The sequence below is a fragment of the Adiantum capillus-veneris genome, chromosome 26 (assembly GCF_014529385.1).
Source record: "Adiantum capillus-veneris isolate H3 chromosome 26, ASM1452938v2, whole genome shotgun sequence".
NCBI lineage: Eukaryota > Viridiplantae > Streptophyta > Polypodiopsida > Polypodiales > Pteridaceae > Adiantum > Adiantum capillus-veneris.
The window spans coordinates 4,719,728-4,740,968 of NC_140956.1; the positions used below are offsets into that span (position 1 = coordinate 4,719,728).

The following is a 21,241-nucleotide window of genomic DNA, read 5'->3' on the forward strand; positions in this document are numbered from 1 at the left end:
GTCTGAAGATGAGCAAACACATCTCGCCAAAATCTGCCAGTGAACTTAGTATCTCGATCGCTGACGATATCCTATGGCAGACCATACAGCTTGTAAAGTTGATCGATAAATAAAACCTACCAACTCATGGCTTTCTACTGTCGACTTCGTTGGTATAAATTTCGCCATTTTCGTAAGTCTATCGACCATAACCCAAATGGCGTCATTGCCTCGACTAGTATTTGGCAAACCAACGATGACGTCCATGGAAATACTTTGCCACTTGGCACCTGGGATTTCCAATGGGTGTAGCAGGCCAGCTTTCTTAAGGTGCTCTTCCTTATTGACTTGACACTGAGCGCATCTCTTCACATAGCTCTCTATGTAAGAGCGCATCCTTGGCCAATAGAAGTATCGCTTGACCAAAGCCAAAGTTCTTTAGATACCTGGGTGCCGAACGCTAGGAACATCATGGCATTCAAACAAAATCCTTTGCCCAACCTCATCGCTTTCTGGCACGCAGGCTTTTCCATTTATGAACAATAGTCCACCACTAATGGAATATTGTCGTTGTCTCATCTCTCCAGCACGACTCACTTGGGTCTCCGGACCACCAAGATACGAGTCATGCCCCGCTTCGACCTCGTTCCATATCTTGTCAAAATAGCTTTAGGAACGACATAGCCTCCGGAGAGAGAGATAGAAGTCCGTGGAGATCTCAGCCATAGACAAGGCATTAACCTAAGGAATCCTGTTGAGTGCATTGGCAACTCGATTGCTGGTTCCTTTTCTTTAACGGATCTCAAAGTCAAACTCTTGCATAAGTTCAACCCATCTAGCCTTCCGGCCTCTGAGATCACCCTAATCACAGACATAGCGCAAGGAGTGATGATCTGTCCATGTAACAAACGTAGAGCCATACAAATAGTGTTGCCATTTCCTCAAGGCGTGGACTACGGCATAAAGCTCCTTCTTATACGTTGGATAACGCATCTCAGCGTCAGGTAGTTTTCGTCCATCCTTGTATAACGCCAATAGCATAATCACTAGCATCCGTTTCAACCACAAATGGTTTGCTAGGATCCACAATATGCAATATTGACGCATTAGTCACCAAGTGCTTTAATGTCCGAAAGCTCTCGTCGAAACGCTCAATCCAGACAACAAGAGGATTACCTTTACAGTGAGGACCCGAAGTCTTCGGTCCCTTCACCCCTCCTTTTAGAAGTTGCATGAGCAGAACAGCAACTTTGGAGTAGCCCTTGATAAATTTGCAAAAGAATCCTGTAAAGCCTAAAAAGGACTTTACTTGGCGCACATTCTTCAAAATGGGCCAATTCCGCACTTCATCCAACTTTTCAGGGTCGACGCGAATTCCATCGCTAGTAATATTGTGACCCAAGTATAGAACCTCTTTCTTGAAAAATTCACACTTCGAAGCTTTAGCATAAAGCTTCTCAGTTCTCAGTACTTAAAGAACGGCGCGTATATGTGCTAAATGCTCAGACAAACTTCGGCTATAGATCAAGGTGTCATCAAGAAATACAACAACAAAGTTGCCTAAACATGGTCTCAGTAGATCAGTCATCATCTGCTGAAACGTAGCTGGAGCATTGGTCAAACCAAAAGGCAAGACCAAAAACTCATAGTGACCATAACGCGTATGGAAACCTGTCTTAGGAATATCTTCCAGTTTCATCCATATCTGGTGGTAGCCTGATCGCGGGTCTATCTTTGTAAAATACAGTGCTCCATGGAGCCGATCTATCAAATAGTCCATGCGCGAGAGCGGGTACTTATTCTTGACAGTGAGCTTATTCAACCCCTTGTAATCCACGCAGAAGCGCATAGTGTTATCCTTCTTTCGAGAAAGTAACACTGCCGCTCCCCACATGGATTTACTTGGCCAAACAAAACCTCTGTCGAGATAATCTTTCAACTGACGTTGAATCTCGTCCTCCTCGATTTTACTAAACTGATAGGGTTGCTTTGAGAAGGGCTGACTACCAACCACCAACTCAATGCCATGATCTACTCCTCTCGAGGGAGGCAAGCCAGGAGGTTGATCATTAGGAAAAACATCCTTGAAATCAGTCATGATTTCTTGGATAAGGTTGGATTCGTCGGAATCCTCAAGTTCAACAGAAGAACATGAAACATTTTTACGAAACTTGGTGACAAAAGTACCAAGCACTAATGAATCAAACCAAGCAGATGGTATACATTGATAAAAGTCAACATCAAAAGACTTTGTATCTTTATACATTTCCAAAGTAATAACAACGGGTATTGCAAAACCATTATTTACAAAAATTTGATTACAAAGCGAAACACATTCATGAGGCATGTCCTGTTTAACAAAAACAAGAGAGTGATGTACATAGTCTATATACAATGAGTCTTGTTTATAATAAAACCATTGAATTCCTAAAATAACATCTGCTCTATCTAGGCGCACGATGTGGAAATCCAGGTTCTCTTTGTAATCAGCTAGCTCGAGCAACAAATCTGGAACCATTTGATTCCATACATCCGTATCCTCGCCACGAGCCATCTTCACGCGATACTCATGGTCACTGTCGCGCGTCCGCAGGCTCAGTTTTTGCACCAATTTAGCATCCACAAAATTGTGTGAGCTTCCATTATCAAGGAGTACGCTCACGTCGTGACCATTGATCTTCCCGGGGAAACTGAGAAGATCATGCTTATCAAACACTTTATGGTGCTGAAGGTACAGTTAGTGCATGAACTGTGCGCTAAATGATGGATTTCAACTTGAATGGCATCAGAGTTACCTGAGATCTCGTGAATCTGAACCAAAGGACGACCTTGCGGTTTCTTTGTCTTCTTCTTGGGACAATCCTTGATTTGGTGACCTATCTGGCCACATCCAAAGCAGGCCCCCTTCTTCACTACATCAGCAATTGAAGTGTTTTTGGCTTTCTTCTTCTCCTGAGAAGGTCTCGACGTGATTTTGACCTTTGCTTGAATCGAGGTCGCTTCCTCGAAGCACCCTTGCCGGATTGATGGTCTGAAATTCTTTTCTTCTCATGTCCTTGCCTTTGCCACTGCATACTCGACGTCAGTCGGGGATTTGTCCTTAATTAAGACCCAACGATAATCTTCATGTAATCCCAGCAGGTACATGTGCACAACGTGTGTGAAATTCACCTTGCAAAAGGTGAGCGCTTCTTTGAAAATTGTCGTGAACTTATCAATATACAGAGCTTTCATCGAAAGACTCTGTAGTTTGGCGTAAGCTTTCAAAGAATCCATTTTAGCGAAATCCTTCTTGAATTTCACACAAAAGTCAGCCCACGTCGTAGGCTTCTCTGTCATATGACGCCACCAGGTAAGCGCCTTGCTGCGCAAATAAAGACGAATCGTCTAAATCCTCCGTTCATCATGCTACCCATGGAGTTCGAAATATGTGGTCTACTAGTATTTACGGCCATTTCCGTACATTCCTTCTTCTCCCTTGAGAAATTTGTAGTTTTGTACGGAATCGTGGCAGTCGGACCACCTTGTGAACGCCCAAAAGCAGCAATCTGCGTCGGCAGTTATTGGAGATGAGTTTCGCCCTCCGTAGTTGTCGACTGAGCCGTATTTTCCAGAGCGGTAAGCGAGGCGTTAAACCCTTGCACGGCCCCTTCGAGAGAGGTCAAGCGAATGTTCGTCTGAACATTAACGTTTTCCAGAGAAGTAACACGCTGGTTGAAGCTCTGGAAAGTGCCTGTAATCCATGTGTATAAAGCGTGCGTAAACGGAATTTGAATGTTACCTGGCACGTCGTTGAAAGGTGGGCATGGGAACTCCTTCAACACCTAGTTCAATTTTTGATGTGACACATATTACATATATGTGTGTAGCCTTTCGAAAAGGCACCTAGAGATATGAGCTGCCGGATACTGGCTGTGAGAACTTTTGTACATAAACACTTCCTTTTGTATATGAATCATAATATATGTTGTAAATATATTGTATGTACACTATGGCCTATTGAGTGTGAGTCTCTCTCTCTCTCTCTACTATGTATAGCCATGGTTTTTCCAAGCTTCAAACGACCTTGAGATCATTGTATCAATTCATCAACCCAAGCCTTACAACTGGTATCAGAGCTCGGTCGGCTTTCCGCACGTGCAGCCCTCCTTGAACCTTTGAAGCTTTTGAATATGAAGTTGCAAGAGAAACCGAGCATCTCGTCAAGCAAGATCAAATAAAAAATAGAGACATTTGGTAGATCTCGACAATGCAGAAAAGAATCGAGGATTAAGGAGCTTGCAAAGTAAATCGGCGAGGCAAGGTATGTGTTGGCCAAGCAACTCTGTTGAGTGAGCAAAGGCACGGGAAATTTGACCAGCTTAGAATTGAGAGCATTAGCCGAGTCGGGCAACAAAGCATCACATCATCACAATTGGAATGGGGTAGTAGCACGAGCTGAAAATCGGCAGCAATTTGAAGAGCCGGAGTCGGGCAATGGAGTGAGCATTGAGCAAGTTGGGACCAAGGAGGCTTGAGAGCCGACAACAGACCATCGGGCAGAGAGTTGAGAAGGGGCTTAGAGGCCGCAATTGGGCAGCAGGCAAGCTCACACATTCAAGCGGACAGTGCTACAGGACTTGAAGCTGCAGGGCAAGAGATTGGTGTGCGCATATAACACACGCACACATTGTGTGTGTAGTGAGCTGCAGAACCAGCGCTGGCGAAAGACACACACACACACACTCACAATCCTGGCTGCCCTCGGATTCCCGACAATCCACGCAGTCGCCAGTTCTATGCTCATCAGACAAGCAGAGTGCAATAAATCAATTTTTCTTAAAAATGGTTCACACACTTTGTGTGTGCAAGCCCATGTTCCCATTGCTGAGCCTCGACAAACCTCCTCCGATCCTTCGACACCCCCAACTCAGTAGCAAGCTCAACAGTGGTGCTTCACACATCAAAAGTCATCATTGGCTCGAGATCCGATCTCCACATAAGCAACCATTCTTATCGGTGTGCAAATCGGGCGTCCTTTTTTACTTCTCAAGGATTTAGTGAAGAGGTACTTCTCAGGAAAGAAGAATGACTTCACGAATCAAAATTGTTAAGCTCGAAACTGCACTATTTTGTAAAATGGACAAGACACTGCCATAGAGAGAGTCTCTCTGTTGGTAAGACCAAGTCCCTGACATCTTTCACGAGCATTTGCACCATGGAAGAGAAAGGAATCATAAAATTTAATGGGGAGGGTTTCCATACCTGGCAGACTAAACTAAGGGGATATTTAATGAAGAAAACATTATGGGCTGTATAAAAACAGCTCTCAGTGATCACGAAGGCACACAAACCAGGGCTTCTACTGCACTTAATCAAGAAAAAGATGAACAGGCACTTGGCATCATAATTACTGCACTCCATGATAATTATATACATTTTATAGATGAGCGCACACATGCATACGAGGCCTGACAAGTTCTAGAGGAGAATTTTGGAGCTAAAGCAAAACGAAGTAAAGTTAGCTTGAAAAAGCAACTTTACAAACTCACTATGATGGAGGGGGAAGACATAGCCAGTTTGGTCAATAGGCTTAAAAGCGTGATTACACAATTGACCTACATCCAATGCAAAGCAGAAGAAGACGACAAAGTTGCAGTCCTCCTTAGTGCACTTCCTTCCAACTACGACCACATAGTCACTATTCTTGAAGAAAAGGAGCCAACTCCAGCACATCGACAAATGGGGCTTTTATAGCAAGAGAAGGCGAATCATCCATAGATTTTATATCATCTTCCAACGTTCGAAAGTGCTACGAGTGTGGTGAAATGGGACATATAGCTAAGGACTACTATATTAATAAATTTTGTAGCAATTTCGGAAAGAAGGGACATCCTTCTTCTAAGTGCTATTCAAAAGATCAAGGTAGCAGCAGCAACAGTAACAACAAAGCCAAAAAGCCAGCAAGAGGAGCAGCTCATATAGTCGAAGAAGAAGAAGCTGAGGACGAAGGGGAAGTTTCTTTTGTTACAGATGTACTTTGAAGATCGGTTTATACTTTCTCTAGTTCAAGGGGAGGTATTATCGTCATCCTTTGGGGATAGTGTCATCCTGTGTAGATGGATCTTGTCATCCTGTGTGGATAGTTGGGTCTTCATTATGTATGACGTGCCCAAGGGGAGGGTTGAAAGGTGGGTATGGGAACTCCTTCGACACCTAGTTCAATTTTTGATGTGACACATATTACATATATGTGTGTAGCCTTTTGAAAAGGCACCTGGAGATATGAGCTGCCGGATACTGGCTGTGAGAACTTTTGTACATAAACACTTCCTTTTGTATATGAATCATAATATATGCTATAAATATATTCTATGTACACTATGGTCTATTGAGTGTGAGTCTCTCTTTTCTCTCTCTCTCTCTCTACTGTGTATAGCCATGGTTTTTCCAAGCTTCAAACCACCTGAGATCATTGTATCAATTCACCCAACCAAACCTTACAATCGTCACGTTGCGCATCCGAGCTAGAGGAATCCATGGCGAAATGCGTGAAAAACTAGAAGTTTCACGCAAAACTGGGTCCTTTTCTGTACTTTTCGATCACGAAAAGTTGTACTATGAAGGGCTCTACGCCTCGGCGTGAGCACCTGGAGGCGAGCAGGCGATGGCGGGAAACGCGGGAGTGCGAGCGTGTGAGAGAAAGGAGCAACAGAAGAGAAGCAGAGGGCTAAAAACTGGGGTTTTCTGCAAAAACTCACTCTCTATAAGTCGTTTTTTATAATCTGCAAGTTTCAGACTTTTAAAAAAAAACTCAAAATGTCGACATTTAAAGAGCCTGCCCAGCTTTAAGATAATGGGTACCCCTGAAAAAGAAATCAACCTAGAGCCTGTAGCGTGGGAAAAGAATTCGTGCGTTGAAGTTGCGGCATTGAGATCTCGAAAGAAATTAATCGGGTGTGTGGTTACCTGTGGCCAGCACGCGAAAGGGGCACCAATTAGGAGCCAGCGCTGCAGGACCTTTTCCATGCCAGCAGCCAATGCTCTTTTTGCCCTCGCTCCCCCTCTGAGCATTGAACACAAAATTTCCCTCTTATTGCACTGCTCCCCACGCAGTAGACAGAGAGAGGTAACTCTCTCTCTCTCTTTCTTTCTTTCTCCTTTTTTTGCTTTGCATAGAGAAGGAGATCAGAGAGGGATCATTAAAGTTACTGTATACTGAAATTTAGTCTAAAATCTGCAATTTCACGAGTAATCCTTCGATTTTCGTTAAAAACCAGTAGAATTTACCCAAAAAACTTGCAATCTTTAACACGTCCGCCTGTTAATTTGCTGTTTTTTTATCAAAAATTAGCAAAAAGCACATTCAATTTTACATGCACACCCGCTCATTAGAAGAAAAACATTTAATTAAACAACCATCTCATCAAAAATTCCAAGAAACAATGATTATCCGACTCGAACCAGTTTGTAGGTGTGCACACAATCCATTCCGAAAAAATGAGCCCGCTTGCTAAATCTGTCGATGACTGCCCGAATGCCATTGTGCCCAGAAGATCAAAAATAAAATCCATCGCTATACTTTCCCAAGGTCAGCTAGGTATAGGTAAAGTTGCAAAAGACCTGGTGCCTTATGCCTGTCGAACTCCACCTTCTGGCATATCAAACAATTGCGAACAAACTCATCCACATCCTTTTTGAGCCTTGGCTAGTAGAAGAACCGTTCCACTCCTTTCAAGGTGGCGTCTATGCCGCGGTGGCCTAAAAAAGGGGACAATGGCACTCTGTCAAAGCCTTATTTCTCAACACTTGTGTAACACAAGTTTTTCCACATCAAATAGCCTTCCTTGAGCGAATAGCCCGTAACCACTTTCCCCTAACCACTTTCCCCCTGCAAAATCTTTCCCCTAACCACTTTCCCCCTAGTCAAAGATGTGTCTGCAAAATCTGGATCTGTGGCGTACCGACCTACCATATCGTCGAAGCTGTGGTGATGAACCGTCAAAATAGCCAAAACCAAAGGCTTACGAGGCAGTGTAGCCGCCACCACATTCTTTTGTCCTTGGACATGCACAATCTGAAAGTGAAATTGTGAAAAAATGTTTGCCCACCGCATCTACTGAGACAAGAAATAGCTTAAACTCCGATGATCCGTGAACACTGTAAAATTGGCTCCGAGTAGAAAGTGTCACCACTTATAAGAGCATGGATAACCGCTAACAGCTCCTGATAAATCTGTGCAACCCGTTTAGGTGACCTAGTGTGACATGAAACGTTTCAGGGTTTCATGCGTTTCGGGGTTTCGAGATTTTTGAACGTTTCGTTTCGGAGCTCAAAGAAAGCGAAACACAGGTTTCATTTTACATGTACATACCTATAATTATACATTGATATACATCCAAATTCACCTACCAAAACATGAGAAATACCAAAATCTAGATGTGAGACTTGAATCACGAGTGAACTTGAGTCACGAGGCGGCCTTTGTACATGGCTTAAAAAATCCCCAAACGGGTGGTTTGAGGTCAACTGGTCAAAAGGGGGCCCAAAAAAATAAATCAACCAATTTCGCCGAAACGTTTTGGCTACTTCACCATTTCGAGGTTTCGGAGGGCCGAAACGCATTTTCATGTCACTATGTTCTCGTCTTGAAAACATTCTGCTCTCATAGGCTACAACATGCACTTCCTACATCAAGACCGCTCCCAAACTGCGGCCACAGGCATCACAGTATACCTCAAAAGGCTTTTGCAAGTCTGGCAAAACCAATACTGGGCCAATCATCAACTTCTCCTTGAGAGTCTTGAAGGCTACAATCTTAAATGGTCCCCATGTGAAAGGAACCCCTTTCTGTGTCAAAGCATGCAGAGGAGAAGCAATCTCCGCAAACTCTCAAATGAACTGCCGATAGTAAGAGCATAAACCCAAAAAGCTTCGAAGCTCAAACATTCTTTAAATCTGGCCAATCTCAGATGGTCTAAACCTGGGCTGAATCCATTTTGATACCCTCCGTAGAGACAATGTGTCCCAAAAAGTGGATCTATGGTGCTTCCCATTCACCACCAACTGATGTTGCCTCTGTTCCTCGAAAACCTGTAACAAGTGGTGTCGATGCTCTGCCTCATTCTTGGAGAATAGGATGATATCGTCGAAAAAGGTGCCTGCAAATGACTTATACTCTCGAAACATCCTGTCTATCATCCTATTGAACATTGGAGGAGCAAAAAGACCAAAACGCATCACCAAATACTCGTATAAAGAACATCCTGAACACGGTCTTATATACATCTCCAACAGCGATCCTGATCTGATGATAGCCACTTTGTATACATTCTCCAAGATCCATCTTTCTTTAGAACCAACAACACTGGCAAACAATAAGGTGATGTGATGTATTGGGTTGAATCAGTCCTTCTTCCGATAGTTCTTTCACTTGGTTCATAATCTTCGTTTTGGGCTTTGCTTCCTCTGTATGGTGGCCAGTTTGATGGAGTACTACCTAGAATCAAATCAATAGTGTGATCTTCAGGACGTTGAGGAGGTAATTGTCCTAATGAGCCTTCTGAGAAACAATCAACCTGAACTTGCAAAAATTCTTGTTCCTTCTCAAGGTCGGACAAATTCAACATTTTCTTTTCAATTACTTCATTAAAGAGGTTCAAGTAAACAAATAGACTAAACAAATAGACTGGATTTCATAAACCTGGAGATGGCTGAAGCCGATACAAGTGGGACAGACTCACCCTTCAATTTTACATCAAGTACTACTTCTCTACCCTTTTCATTCTTCAAAGTTGCTTTTCTTGCCCTGTAGTTGACCACCACGCTGTTCTTGTGGAACCAAGGGATTCCCAAAAGGACATCAAACCCCTCCAAAGGCATGATATAGAAATCCTCGAGCCCTAAATACCCCTGGCAATGCAACCAAAGTTTGCATATGACAGGTGTAATGGCAACATCCCGTTCGGGTGGCGCTAGAGCTACCTCAGCCGGTGGTCCCATTTCATCGGGCGTAATTCCAAGTCAAGCCGCCAATGAAATTGGCCTTGGCTCCTCCGTCAAAGAAGATAAGGGCTTCTTGATCTCGTACTTTGCCCCACACTCTACAAAGCTCTGTACTTTCATCCATTTTTTAGGAGTTGGTCCCCACGAAATCTGCTACCGCTCATGCTTTTGTCTTTCCCTTCTTTGCTCACTCCTCCGCTGCTCTAGAACTCTCTAGCGGGTCCTCTAGCTGTTCTTTTGGTGTCTTGTTCGGCCACCTAGCTTACACATGCCCGTGTTCCCCACAACTGTAACATTTACCCTCCTTGAAGTATTCGGCTCATTGCTCTGCTGACAGTCGAGGGCCTGAAGAACTCTTCTTCTGTTGCTTTCCCTTCCTTTTGCTTTGTAAGCATCTGCTGGTCAAACTCTGAACTGTCAGAGGAAGAAAATCCTCATCTGAACTGTCAAAATACTTCCGAGATCTTCTATGGGATGGACTCTTCTTGCCTATGCTGTGTCTCTGAATCTTTCTCCTCTTCCTGCTCTTTCTCCCCTCGTCACTCGACTCGGAGGTCAAAGAACTGTCAGAGCCATCAGAAGAAGATGAGGACAAACTAGGAACATCCTCGAATCTCACTCGTTTCTTTGCCTTCCTAGCATTTTCAAAGGTCGATCTCCGACCCAAGTAGCCTGATAGTCTGCTGCTCGACTCTGCTTTCCTTGCGACTTCTTGGTCTTCATGAGTCTCTTGACTCGCTGTTCTACTACTTCCTTGACTTCATTCTCTGAGTACACCTTCTAAGCGGGAGTCCTAGTGTAGTCGGCTTCTTCAATGCTGACTTCAAAGGTGACCTCATGGAGGAGCACCATTTAGAATGCATCTCGTCAAGCAGGTGCTTGGCCAAAAAATTTGCATGCTGAGGATCCTTGGAGTACTGAAGCATATGTTGGGCACAAGCGTCAACCTGTTGTTGCCACTGCATCTCCATCCTTTCGTACTCAGTAGGTGGAGAGTCCTCGTACTGTCCCAAATCTTCCAAAGATGGACGTTGTCTGTCGAAATCTTCAATATTTTCTCTCGAACCAGAGTGGTCGGTTGTCACAGTTTCCTCCTGGCGGCTAAATCCATGTGTGTTGTGAGTAAAGGGATCGGATCCTTCGTAGAAGAAGAATTGACTGAGCTCTGATACCACTGTTACAGACTTGGACAGTCCAAGTCGAGAATCTACAACATCACACAAGAGCAAACTTAAAGAACTAAACAAAACTGAGGAGAGACAACACGGCAAGGCATAGTTCTATTGTAACCGGCCCGTAGGGCGGTAGGCGTTGGCTTTCACCCGAAATTCTTTAATCTTTATACACACACACAAAGCACTTTGCAAAGAGAACCTGTAATGGGAATTAACACTTAATCACACACACAGCTCGGAAGCTAGAATGCTCCGAGCAAACGCCGACAACCTGTAGGCCCCAAAATTGGCGCCCCTTTCGGTATTTCTTTATTCTTTAGGAGGGTAAATTACAAGGTAAGGTCCTGGGAATCCTTCACGTGTATCCACCTAGATACCATTTGATTTGGCCAAATTTCGGCAGCATAACAGCCCCAAAACTTGCGCGAAACCCATTCCCCTGCTGGAACTCGCTTGCACTGACGTATACCCTCTGATTCCTGTCCAAAAACAGTAAATTCAGCACGCTGTATTTACTGGTTTTTGCCCTGTTTTCAGCCCCAAACAGTCCCCTAACTGTCCTTTGCCAGTGGGACACGATTCCCAATGATCCTGGCGTCCGTATGGCTGAAAAACAGTGAATTTACAGCGCATACACAGCGCTGATTTTGCACCTGTACGGTGAGGTTATGACCCTCACCAGTGCCTGCTTTGGAGCAGCAGTTAGCTACCCCTGTTCCTGCTCAAGGAGGCTCTTGCCTCAGCACAAAAGCATGAACCCACACAACTGTACATCAGTCAAATGAGTAGCCCTCTTGTGGGGCATCACATAACTGCACGTAGGGGAGAGAGAGAGCAGTGTGTAGTGTGCAGGGCATCACTCCTAGCACCACACTGTACATGAGAGGGAAAGAAAGCACTCCATAGCTCTTAACCTGTGACAGACTGCAAATGAGGCTTCTCCCAGCTTAAAAATCAGCGCCCATTTTTCTGGAAGAGGCAAGTCCCTAAAAATGTGACACTTGGCGCATTTTCAAGCATTTTCCCGTTTCGGGTTCGCCGCTTAAAAATATCCCAACCGACGCGTCAGTTGACTTCGCGGCAGAGTTATAAAGTGTTCCCCTAGTCATACCGAAGGTAATGACGCGAACACATTTCACGGCCCAAAATAGCAGTTCCCTAAATTTTAGGAGATGCTTCCGTTGGGCTCCCACTGGTCTTCTGACCATCTATCCTCATTGGGACCGCATCCAAAAATGCAATGTGGCCCAACTGTCGCATACTTTTTGTTGGAAGTCCCACCTTGACTTTACGCCTTAATTGAGTTCACTTCCTAGCATCCACCAACTTGCTAAGTGCGACGGGGGGACCTATATGATCTTGCTCTGAGCCTAGACATCCTCTTACCATACGAATTCCAGTGCCGACCACTTCCCATCTGCGGGTGAATCTACCGTTCACATTGGCCATACAATGTCCGACCGTTTGCTACTTCATGAAGAGGGTCTCAAAACAAATAAAATAAACCCCATTGGAAAGAAACCAACAACCAAGGTTAGCAGTTGCCACATCTCTGTGACATGGTTAATAACTGCCACGTCCTCGTGACATCTACACCCAGAGAGATTGGCTCCAAAGACTCGCACCCCTTTCGGTATTTCTTTATTATAATTACTTCACAAAGTACAATGTCCGAGGGTCCCGTCTCAACAGTGCTCCCTAGCGTATCTGCTTGAGAGGCCCTAGCACTTTATTTATGGGCCCTCGGCCTTCCAAAAGTAGTGTACATGAAAAGCTTCACGTCGAAAAGCATCTGAGTCCCAAAAGTTGGCGCTAGGGCAGCCAGCGTAAATCCATACAACGTCAACAACAAGTGCAAATTGCGAAACGTCCGTAAAGCTCTGCCACATCCGCATCTCCACGCGATTTGGGTTCTTGGATTTATTTTAATCTCTAGTGTCCCCTTAGGCCCTATCACACAGGAGTCCATAAGTTGGAACAACTCATAAAATCCTTGGTCTTTATTTTTAACCTCTCGGCTAGGCTCTGCGAGTTGGTAGCACTTCTCTGCATCTCTCAATACAGCTCTGACCCCTTTACTCCATGCCATGTCATCACTTTGTGACACGAAACCCTAAACCTGTAGAAAAACACAACAAGCTGTAATTTTCTGTTTTGAATCGTTTTAAGCAGAGCGAACACGTCTACGCGTTTCTTTGGTGCTCCCGATACAATGGGACAGTTCCCCTTCGAATCGGATGAGTTTTCACGCGAGAAAACTCTCCGTTTTCGCAATCCTTCGCGCGTACCTGTGAGCAATTAGCTAATCCAGTTCCTGTACAAAAGGCTCTTGCCTTGGCAAACGCGCATAAAACCCCTAGAACTGTACACAATCATCTCAAACGCCCAACTAGTGGGGCATTACCATATGTGCAAAGGGGAGAGAGAAATGCGCAAGAGCAAATCATCGTGCTACATGAGACAAAAGAGAAGGCAAGCATTTCATTAAAGTTGTGATCATCTGCACCCACTACTCACACACACACACACTGTAGTCACAATGAAGAAGGAGGCAGCCCAAATCGATTTGGGGAGCCCTCTTCCAACTGAGGTGTCTTGCAAATCATTCTAGAGCCGCCATGTGTCCCTTATGTCCTATTGAGTTAATTTCCTAGTACCCACCGACTTATAAAGTGTCACGTGGGGCCTAAAGGACTTTGAATTGAGCCTAGCCACCCTTTTAGTACTCGGATTCACTGCCGATTGGCCCGACCATCTCGTGGCAACCTCCAATAGAAAAGATCAGACTAAACAACTTTAAGCACTTCAAATAACAACTGAACTGAAAGAGATGCACGACACACACGAGACACGGAGTGGCAGAGTTCCACCCAAAGAGAGCACTGGCCCCAAACCTTGGCGCCCTTTTCGGTATTTCTTTATATTGCTTGACTCAGTACAATGCCGGTACTCGCGCTATGCACCCCAGAAGAGTGCCAGAGAATGAGCCCTTGGCTCATATTTAAAGGCCCTTGGCCATGAAAAGCTTCAAGTTCTAAAAGCACTTGGTCCCAAAAGCTGATGCCCAAAAGCTGCCAGCGCGTTTCACAAAAATCCCTACAGCTGCCACGTCAGCAGCACAAATCGCGGAAGTCCGTAGAGTCTGCCACGTGGCAATGCAACACAAAATGCGGGCGTCCGTACAGTTGCTACGTCATAATGCTCCACGCAAATGTGTGTGTGCGTGCACGCGCCCACTTTATTTAATCTCTTTAGGTCACTTGGGCCCCATCGGATGGCGTCCCATAAGTTGGTGGGAACTCTTCAAGACGCTTCTTGACAAAGTTGCAGCATCTAACGAACTGCAAGAGGACCCTGAGGGGAAAGCCGCTCAAGACTCGGCATGGGAGAGTCAACGAATGACGAATAAGCAGTGGGCGATATGCTTTTGAGAGTCTACAAAGTATCTAACAAGGGGAAAGACAAGAAGCAGAGGATAGAAAGCAAAGAGCGAAGACCGAATGGTTACAGTGTCTCAGAAGATGTAAAAAAAGGGATAGGTAGAATCTGTTGAAAAATTGCAATGCTGCGGGAACTTATCGGCAGAATCTCTAAGTTACATTGGAAAAGACTTTTGAAAAAGGTACAGATCCACCTATATTTGTTGATGTGTGCAATAGATGCAAGTTGCATAGTGAGCTTCTCTTGAAAAAGAGCTATGTTGCAAGAACTTTTAGAAAAAATTCATAGAGGAGTCTTATAGACTTCTACTGATAGGAGCTGGAGTCCTTGGAAGTTTAGATTGGAGGAGGGCGACTTGGTAGATAGTCCTCGGTCAAGAAAGACCTTGTCTTGGAATCTTTGAATATGAGAAGCCTCTCTATGTAGAGCTCTCAAGCATTCAGCAGTTGAGTCTAGTACAGTGCGGTGCATAAGGGGAGACATCCACTCGCCATAACAAATTGACACAATTGGAAAGGGAAGCTATGCTTATGTCTTTTTAGACTAATCATAGATACTGTAGGCACACACACCATGGCAGCCAGACAACAAACGGAAAAAAAAGAGACAAAAAAGGAACATGAGCACCAAAACCAAAGGAGAAAAACGCAAATACACAAGAAAAGAACTAAAAAAAGCCATTTTCGGATGCACAACCTTTTGAGGTTTTTCCATAGAGGCTTGTTTTAACAAGCCAAAAATATAACTAATTCAGTACAAGCATGCAATCTAATCTTTTGTTAGAATCACCCATGCTTGTATAGCCAATTCCTACAATTAAAATATTGAAATGAATCAACAGAAACACAAAGCAGCTGCTGAATAGAAGCAACAATGAGCACCCTTGAAAAAACTACAGCTGATGAAGCACAAAATAAAGTGTACTGCAATTCGGGGGAAAAAACAAGATAGTCGTGCAGGGCTGAGATTGCACATAAGAACATACAAGTCGCTTAGAGCGGGTCGTAGCCCTCACTACTCTTGCATATTGAACATCATCCTCCGTTTTTGCTTTCCCATCATCTAAAAACCCAAATAAGCTGCATTGCAAGAGCTTATGTCAGTTTCATATCCAAACAATGCACATTAAATATTATCTTTAGAATTTCAAATCAGTTGAGGAGCATCCAAACCTATGTGGGTCATGTTGGCATTGGCCCTCAAATTTTGTGTAGGTAATCGATTGATAGCCCTGGAAACTCATGGGGGAGACCTTATGGTGAATTGCTTTGTGACTTAAAGAGATCATTTCTTCCAGCATACAAGAATCACTGCGTCCCGAATTTGTTAAGGGGAACGTACTCAAGACACCTGTATCAAATGGATGGTCTGCAAAAACTGAGACATCCCTCTCAATCTTGTCAAGATTCTGAGATGCCGCCATGATAAGGTCCTTCCTCAGTTGTTTCTGCAGTAAAGTTGTCCCAGGAAATGTCATTAAGTTTAACCTACTAAGTTCCTGTGTCTCTATTGCAGTCATGTGCTGGAAATTAAAAGCTGCAGTCCATGTTTCCAAAAGCTCCGGAACAGCAGGCAGCACTAACTTGTTCACCCCTATGCCTCCCAGCATCTGAACAAGAAATCAAATAGTATCTAGTCATTGAAGATTGGGCAGCTATTCATAATGCATAAAATCTAGCAATAAGAACCTGTTCAAGAGCTCGCATTAGGCGCCGACACATTCCTTGCCGACGGTATTGATACCTTGTACCAACAAGAGGCATTTCTGCAAGCCTGCCCCCATGCACTCTTAACACCACAAAAGAGCCAATCAATCACAGAACGCACATATTTCATTACACTGAAGATAATAAGAAGATAAAAGACCTGATTGTTGCCACAGATATCATTTCATCTCCATTTTCTAAGATAACAGTGTAAAATCCACTGTAATCAAGTCTGAAAACTTTCGACCTACAAGATAAATAGGACACATCAGTAACTATTATTAGATTCAAATTACATGAAACAAAACCTGCTTTGATAGTTCATGAGACATACTCACTTTCTATTATATAGCGCTTGAGAAATAAGATCAATTTTGGTCCGAGGATCGATCATTGGAATGAAACATTCTTGCATCACATCGTGCGCCACTCCAAGCTTGACATTATGCTCTGCCATCATTTCAACACTCGAAGGCAAAAGCCCAACATCATGTTTCATTGATCTCAGAAGCATCCACGAGTACCCATCATCCAAAAGATTTATTTTTCCAATAAGGCTCCTCAAGTCTGTAAATATCTGCAATTCACTGTCAATACCATAAGACATAAATCTACAATTTTCCAAGGCTTACCATAAACTATACCCTTGCTACCTGCTCACAGTCATGCCCACAAAACCAGGCCCCTTTTGCCAGACCCACTGGCTTAAGCAAAACGGATTCAGGTACACAGGCAGAATGGTCTGCAAAAACACAATATTAATCTCAAAGAAATTTCAAATACAAAAGTAAGCTCGAGCTCAGACTGCCTCTCGACTTACATCCAAGCTCGCACTGATCGCATCGATACAAGGTATTGGCTTGATTACCATCCAGCTTTATTTGACCACAACCACCACATGCACATCTTGGGCAGTACCAATCTCCATCAGGAATAACCTACACTTAGGAAACGTCCAAGTTACATATTACATACTTACTGTGGACTGTTACTGCAAACTTCCTATGGACTGTTAAACTGCAAACAGGAGAGCTAACCTCCAATCCAATGCAGTTAGGATGAAATGTGGACGGACAGTAGTCACACAGTATTAATTCCCCACCATCTGCACACACTCCACAAGTATCATCACTAACATCGGCAAGACTGTCCTCTTTGGCATCTTGTAATGCACAAGCTTGCAGTTGACAGTCTGTGATAGATCTCCCATCATCCAAAAAGATGTTCGCACTGGGTCGGTGAAGCTTGCTTCCAGCATGGGCTTCAAAATTTGAGAGGGTGAACAATAACTTACAGCATTTGCAAAGAACACCCTCTCTAGTCACTTCACCCCTTTTCATTTCATGACCATCTTTTCTATTAAGATAGCGTACAGGCTCACTGTCTTTGATTATGCCTTTGTCTATTAGCCAGGACAATACAGTTGATTTCTTGAAATGGGTTGCTTCTGTTCTGTTTTGCCCGCCTGCAGAGTTTTTATGCTGTCCTGGAGATGAGAGTAACACCTGCATTCTGCAACCTCCTCTAACAGAAGCCTTACTCTCAAATAGAGAAACCTCGTGCTTTAGTGAAGACCTGCCTTTTCTAAATTTCTGCTCCGAGACCTCCTCACCACATTTTCTTTTCTTACATATGTCTGTGCAAAAAGTTGACCTGCTCTTCAGTTCTGGTGTCTCTTCAAGGGACTTCCTCTTCTTCGATTTCTCAGCACCAGAACTTGGTTTGTTCTTTGTGTCCGTAGGTTGAGCACAAGAACCCTTTGCAGGCTTTCTAATTTTGGCACTGACAAAAGTACCGTTAAAACCTTTCACTTTTCCTTTCCAAACCTTGCATACACGGGTCTCCTGCAGTTGCCCTGCCTTGGCCTTCTTCTGTCGTCTTCCAGAAGACATTAACTGCTCAGCCAGGTTGTAAGCGTCTAGCAACTTTAATTTTTGGCTAATACCCTCCTCCAACGTGCTTGGCATGTTCTTATCCCTTTTCCAGCCTCTGCATGCAGAAGCTAATGAATAATACTTAAATCCATCAGGTGCAGTGTAAACAGCTTCCTTCATACCCTTTGACATGCCCTGTGTACGTATTCGAAAAGCAATTTTCCAACCCGCATCTATAAGGAATTGTTTTGCAGCAGATCGATATTGTTTCATTGGAAATCCAGCATTTGCAGAGAATTCGAGGAAACTACCATCAATTGAATCCCCTTTCAGTGATACTGAACTTCTTGCGGTGATGCCTCTTTGGCCCTTTGCGCAACCTTGTGTACTGCCGCTTCTAGAAGATACTTCTTGGTCAACTTGCTTCACCAACGGCAAAGCTATGCCATGCCTAGTTGGACGAACAGTATCCACACCTGTCTTCTTGGACAAACGACTCTCTTGTGCCACATGTATCACATGATTCTTTTGCCGCCACAGTTTCTTCAGGGAACTAGATCGTTGTCTGCATATACTTCTCAAGACATCAATATCAAGCTCCCCATTGTTACCACAAAAAGACCAGCTTCCGCGAACCATCCATTGCCCAGACATCTCATCCCACTCCTGGGACACTCTTACATCTTTGATGGAGCATAAGAGCTCGTCTCCTTCTTCTGGAAAGAGAATCTTGACCTTGAAATCTTTATCCCTGGTAATTATGTCGTGTAAAAGAACGCCCTCCCACCATGCATATTCATAAAAGGCATCAACTAAAAGACCTTTTTTTGGACTCTTAAATGAAGATATACAGTAAGCAGGCGGCAATGGCCGAATAAATCCTCTTCTTGTGGGATCAACTGAAGTTGAAGGCTTCTGACAATTATTCTCGTTCAGAGGTATTATCTCCTGTAATTTCTTTCTTCCATCTCGAGTTAGTAACTCGTCATATTCCACTATTCTGCGACCATCCTTCACTTGCACTACTACACCTGGATGCCAAGAACCCCGAAGACCAACTTCTTTCTGTCGAACCTGTGCATTAACATCAGGCAACAAGTCCACAATGATCAAGCTCGCTCTCTCTCTCTCTCTCTCTCTCTCTCTCTCTCTCTCTCTCTCATTTGATAACAGCCCATACCTCCACTCTTTCGCCCTCCAGCAGCTTTCTGGACCTTTCCATGGCGAACCTCGAGAAATAGTCATTCCCTGACGACCTGGGCGATGATGTTCTTCTCCATCATGGCACGCTGGACGTTTTTCCGCGAAACGCAGACGATGCTTTTGCTGTGAATTTTTTTAAGGAGGATGGGGCAAAGATGACACAGGCACAGGGACAGCACGTACGACGAAGAAGCTTCTTCTTCGCAGAAAAGAACTCCTTTTCTTCTCCGAATCCGGTCTTAGGCCAAAGATGGTAATCCTTTGATGTTACGATCAATTTCCATACACCGGCAGCCAAAGTTTCAGGAGCAACTTCTTACGTGGAGGCCAAGCATTGGTCACACGAGAGGCAAGCAGACAATTGATCCCGTATAGAGTCATAGGCACTCCCAACAAAGTGTTGGGGGGAGTTTGAACTCACAATCTCTCCTTCTATATGTATATGTATTCTATAATGGCCGAGAGAGTGCACTTTACACGTGTCGAAAACTGCAAGATGAAGGCTAAAGCCCAAAAATCCTTTGTGAACGATAAAGAGGGAGAGAGAAAGAGAGAGAGTGAGGTCGCCGAAGGCGACCGGCCGTACTAGTCATAAATAAATGCATCGCATGAGTAGCAAGAAGACAAGAAATTGGACAGTCAAATAATTGTCTAGACAATCTCAGAAAATTAAGTGTTGGTAAGAGCAAATGTTTTGCCAATGGCTAAGCCCATGCGATTGTTGACTAGCATAGGCTCACACTGGAAGAACCCTTGCCTCCAACTAAGCATGGGTAAGCCTTGACACTAACGCCACTCCTCAAAACACCGTATACACCCAATACATTGAGTGATGTTTCTATAACATGTGTTGAGTTTCAAGAATATACCGAGGACATGACACTTTTGGAAAGTCAATGTCCAACTCTTGATAAGGGGTACATGAGGACGTGGTGAGTGCACTCAATGAGATGGTGAGAGTACTCTTTACACACATTATTCATGGATATAAATTCAACTTACACCTTTCAATGGTTTTCACCAACATGTTGGTGGTGGTGGTTGGCGGGGAGACTCTAAGCGAATCTTTGTTCGATGGCTAAGCCATGTAGTGATTTTAGCACGGTACACAAGTTTGGATCACAATGCTAGATTGAAAGTCAAAGTGGACAAACTACCTTGTCGAATGATTGTTGAAGTGTGTACCAGTAGAAATGTTTAATGTAATATTTCAAGGCAGCACTTGTGATGTTGAACAAGCTTTCTACAAATTTCAAATTATACTTACAATGTCTGATTATGAGCCTGGATAACTAATTTGTAAGTTATGGCTCTGAAAGCCTTTTGCTCTAAACATTGCCAAATCAAATTGTCACCAATTATGCTTTTTATGATTTGTGAACGAGAATTATGTTTATAACGTAATTTAGAAGTTATTTTTCTCGTAAAAGCAAAAAAAAACTTTTCAAAAAGCAAGTGTGTTTTTTTATGTTTTCTTAAAGAAACTAGCCTTGCTTGGTGGGCCTTTGTCGTACATAATCTGGTAGATTTTGGAGTGCAGTTGGTTACTTGGTTAGGCTGTTGAGATTGTTGTCGCCTCGGGTTTTATTGTGGAGCACAAACAGATGTATAGAACCAATTGATAGGCACCAATAATAGTGCAGCCTAGGACTTGATGAGCATTGGGAAGAAGCAAGTTGTGTCCCATAGCGCTCCCTATACAACAAAGGGCTACTAAAGAGGGTAACTGAATTGAGCGAAAGGGTTGCAGCTTAACCTACTTTGGTAGTTGTTTGCAGATTGCCATTCAGCCTAGTTATATTGACCATTTAGTCTCTAGAACGTGTACCCATCTTTGAGAGACCCATCTCTATTCTCAATCAATTGTAGTCAATTTTCC

General features: G+C 43.8%; 1 protein-coding gene across 1 annotated transcript in view; it reads right to left on the minus strand.

Annotated features, from left to right (window-relative positions):
- The window catches only part of LOC147422919 (uncharacterized), a 28,432-nt gene extending 8,801 nt beyond the window's left edge, over positions 1 to 19,631 (minus strand). Inside the window, exons 1-9 of the mRNA XM_086500973.1 lie at positions 19,340 to 19,631; positions 17,323 to 19,233; positions 17,106 to 17,223; positions 16,939 to 17,027; positions 16,624 to 16,862; positions 16,446 to 16,532; positions 16,268 to 16,367; positions 15,752 to 16,188; positions 15,565 to 15,658 (exon numbers count right to left, since the gene is read on the minus strand). Of these exons, the coding sequence (XP_086357099.1) occupies positions 15,565 to 15,658; positions 15,752 to 16,188; positions 16,268 to 16,367; positions 16,446 to 16,532; positions 16,624 to 16,862; positions 16,939 to 17,027; positions 17,106 to 17,223; positions 17,323 to 19,233; positions 19,340 to 19,381 (3,117 nt within the window). The 5' untranslated portion in view covers positions 19,382 to 19,631. The remainder of the gene's footprint in view (positions 1 to 15,564; positions 15,659 to 15,751; positions 16,189 to 16,267; positions 16,368 to 16,445; positions 16,533 to 16,623; positions 16,863 to 16,938; positions 17,028 to 17,105; positions 17,224 to 17,322; positions 19,234 to 19,339) is intronic.
- Positions 19,632 to 21,241: the final 1,610 nt, after the last annotated feature.